We start from the raw sequence: 2,790 nt of genomic DNA, 5'->3' as shown, positions 1-2,790 counted from the left end.
ACCACGAGCTGTCCCCATCCAGACCCACTGTGGGCCACCCAGCCCCCAAGGCACCAAGACAGTTACAAGGAAGAGCAGATCAGAAGCAGCCACCCAGAGCCCACAATTTATTCCTGAGGCTTTCCAGGAGTGGGGTGGGGAAAGTCTGACTGGCTGGTGGGCCTCCTCCCACTGCTCTGGTCCTCACTGACTTCCAGCCTGAGCCTGAGCCCCGTGAGGCCCTGAGGCAGCACCGGGTGCTTTGTGGCAGAGGGTGACTGGGAGCCTGCTGCCCCTAGGGCAAATGGGGGAGTGGCATCTGGCACTCCCAGGGACCCTGCACCAGCTCAGAAGTCTCACTGGGGCTCCCTGCACCCCAGGTTCCTATGCTGTCTGGGGAGCCCCTGATGTCCATCAGGTTGCCTGCTCCTTCCTGAGGCACCGTCCCTACACAGGGTGATGCAGCCCAGGGACAACCCTGACCAGGACCCAAGTTGGGGCCAGTGGGGAAAGGCCAGCAGGAACCCTGGATGGGGGCAGGGTGGGGTGGTGAGAGGGCAGTGGCGTCGGGGCTGAGTATGGGACCCCAGGTGGACTGGAGTGAGGCTGTGCAAGGGACAGTGGGGGAGGTGATGGTGGCCCCCCAGAGGGCAGTGGCTAGAGTGGCCGAGGCCGGCGTCCTGCCGGCCTGCCGTGGGCTCCTTAGGCCCACGTCTCACTCTGGAAACGCAGCGTCCGCTGGAGCCTTGCAAGGTAGGTAGCTGCATCAGGGCCCGAGAGCCCACCCTGCTCCTGGAAGATCGATGTCAGGGCTTCTGACACGTCTGCTGGCATGCACTTGGCGTTGCTGGAGAGACAGGCCAGGAGGGCTCAGTGTGGCTGGGACCCCCGAGGGCCGGCTCCCACCCCCACCCCGCGGCCCAGGCTCACCCTGCCAGGTAGAAGTAGGCACTCTGGCGGTCCAGCAGCTCCCACACCAGCGGCCCGAGCTCTCGTAGCCGATGCTGCACGTACACCTTCCGCTCCTGCCGGGAGGTGGCAGGGCTGGGGAGGTGAGTCTGCATCCGGGGGCCCTTCCCCTTCCCTCCCAGCACACCCACCTGTTCCCGGGAGAAGGCCGTGAAGAGTGTCAGGCAGCCCCTCCCCTCCAGCTCCATCCACTCAGCCTCCCAGTAGAAGTCCTGGTCGCGCAAGCGGCAGCCAAAGAACAAAACGTTTCCTGGGGAACACAAGGTGGCCTCTAGGCTTGGCCCAGTCCAGCCCCAGCTGCCGCCCTGCCCGAGATCCTGTGTGCTCACCGCTCTGACCCTGGGCCACGCGCTCCTGGACAGCTGCTCGGAAAGGGGCCACGCCAGTGCCAGGGCCCACCATGATTACAGGTGTGCCTGGGGTCTGTGGGAAGGTCAGGCCCCCAGGCCTCACCCACAGCGGCACCTGGACAGGTCCTATGGCAGGAGAGAGGGGGCATGAAGAGGCTTCGAGGACCAGGGCCCTAGCCCAGGACTGGCCGTGGTGCCCAGGGGAGAACAGAGGCCCCGGGCCCAGTCCTCTACGCCCACCCTCCGGAAAGCGGGGGCCACCTTGCCCAGGATCCAGCGACGCCAGCCAGGAGGAGCAGAGGCCCCGGCGGGGCTCCTTGAGGCGGGTCTGGTACTGCACCACAGCCACGAGAATCTGCAGCCTCGAGGGGTGAACCTGGGGGATGCATGGTGGGTGCCCTGATCCACTGCTGTCCCTGCCTGCCACCCCGGCTTCAGGCTGCACCCACTTCACCCAGGGCTGGTCCCAGACGTGAAGTAGATGTGGAGGGTCGGGGCGACCTCCCAACCTATATGCCTGTATGCGGCATGGCCCAGCGTCCCTGCCCTGGGCTCTGCCCCACAGGCCCTCACCAGCAGAGAGGAGGCGATGGAGAAGGCCCGCGGACGGATCGGGGGGATGAGGTCCAACAGGTAGTCTGCGGGGATGGCTCCAGCCGTGTGCGGGAAGTCGCACAGTACCTGGGCAGAGACAGCCTCACGTGGGCTTCGGCCAGCATGGCCCCGCCTGGCTGTGGCTCAGAGCCCCGGGCCTGCCCGCCTGCCCACACCTGCTCACACCTCCAGGATGGTCCTGCGAGGCCGGCTGCAGTAGGAGTACAGCTCCTCCTGACCTTGGGGGGAACTGAAGTGCAGCAGCTTCTCCCGCTCCAGCTCATGGGGAGAGAGACAGGCCAGGAGCTCGAAAAAGGAACGGCGGGGCACGCTGGCGATGTCCAGGTAGCAGGACACAAGGTGCCTCACGGAGCAGGGCTGGGGCAGCCGCGCAGGGCAGGGCACACCTGCAGTGGGGGGCAGGACCCGGGGGAGGGCCGAGCATGCCAGCAGACCCCACAGGGTGGGCAGAACGGGTGGCCACGGCCGGGCCTCCCCTGGCCCCTGGCGCTCACCTGGCTCCCGGGGCAGCAGGGTGAAGGTCTGGTCCGGGTCCAGGCCCAGCACCTGGCAGAACCGCTGGGTGTGGCTGGCCGTGTTCTCGGGCTGGATCAGCACCACGTCACCAGCTGCAAAGCTGTGTGGGAAAGCCGCCGGGAAGAGTGAGACGGGTGTGGGCAGGGCACCGGGGTACAGGGGAGGATGCTGGGGGCACGGAAGCAAGAGTCCAGGGAGGGCTGGGGTGAGGGGTCCTCGGATGGAAGTGTCTCCCTGCCGCCTGGCCCGCACCCCTCCACCCTGCTGAGTGCCTGCTCTCCGGCTTTGGGAGCAGACCTTCTGCACCGCCAGCCACGGCCCCCCAGCCTCGGCCCCCCCAGCCACGGCCCCCCAGCCATGG

At 67.3% G+C, this 2,790-nt stretch overlaps 1 protein-coding gene across 6 annotated transcripts in view; it reads right to left on the bottom strand.

Annotated features, from left to right (window-relative positions):
- Positions 1–99: 99 nt before the first annotated feature.
- The window catches only part of NDOR1 (NADPH dependent diflavin oxidoreductase 1), a 9,857-nt gene continuing 7,166 nt past the window's right edge, over positions 100–2,790 (bottom strand). Inside the window, exons 7-14 of one of the 6 annotated variants that reach the window (XM_021690972.1) lie at positions 2,408–2,529; positions 2,079–2,299; positions 1,872–1,979; positions 1,560–1,674; positions 1,278–1,424; positions 1,080–1,198; positions 910–1,004; positions 100–826 (exon numbers count right to left, since the gene is read on the bottom strand). In XM_021690972.1, the coding sequence (XP_021546647.1) occupies positions 682–826; positions 910–1,004; positions 1,080–1,198; positions 1,278–1,424; positions 1,560–1,674; positions 1,872–1,979; positions 2,079–2,299; positions 2,408–2,529 (1,072 nt within the window). In that variant the 3' untranslated portion in view covers positions 100–681. Of the gene's footprint in view, positions 827–909; positions 1,199–1,277; positions 1,425–1,559; positions 1,675–1,871; positions 1,980–2,078; positions 2,530–2,790 lie in introns of those variants that run through there. The other 5 variants (XM_044920329.1, XM_044920330.1, XM_021690970.1 and 2 more) reach the window with 5 other exon arrangements.

The sequence above is a fragment of the Neomonachus schauinslandi genome, chromosome 13 (genome assembly GCF_002201575.2).
Source record: "Neomonachus schauinslandi chromosome 13, ASM220157v2, whole genome shotgun sequence".
In the NCBI taxonomy this organism is placed as follows: Eukaryota; Metazoa; Chordata; class Mammalia; order Carnivora; family Phocidae; genus Neomonachus; species Neomonachus schauinslandi.
The sequence above is the reverse complement of the archived record's forward strand: the minus strand, read 5'-3'. Positions and strand labels throughout refer to the sequence as shown.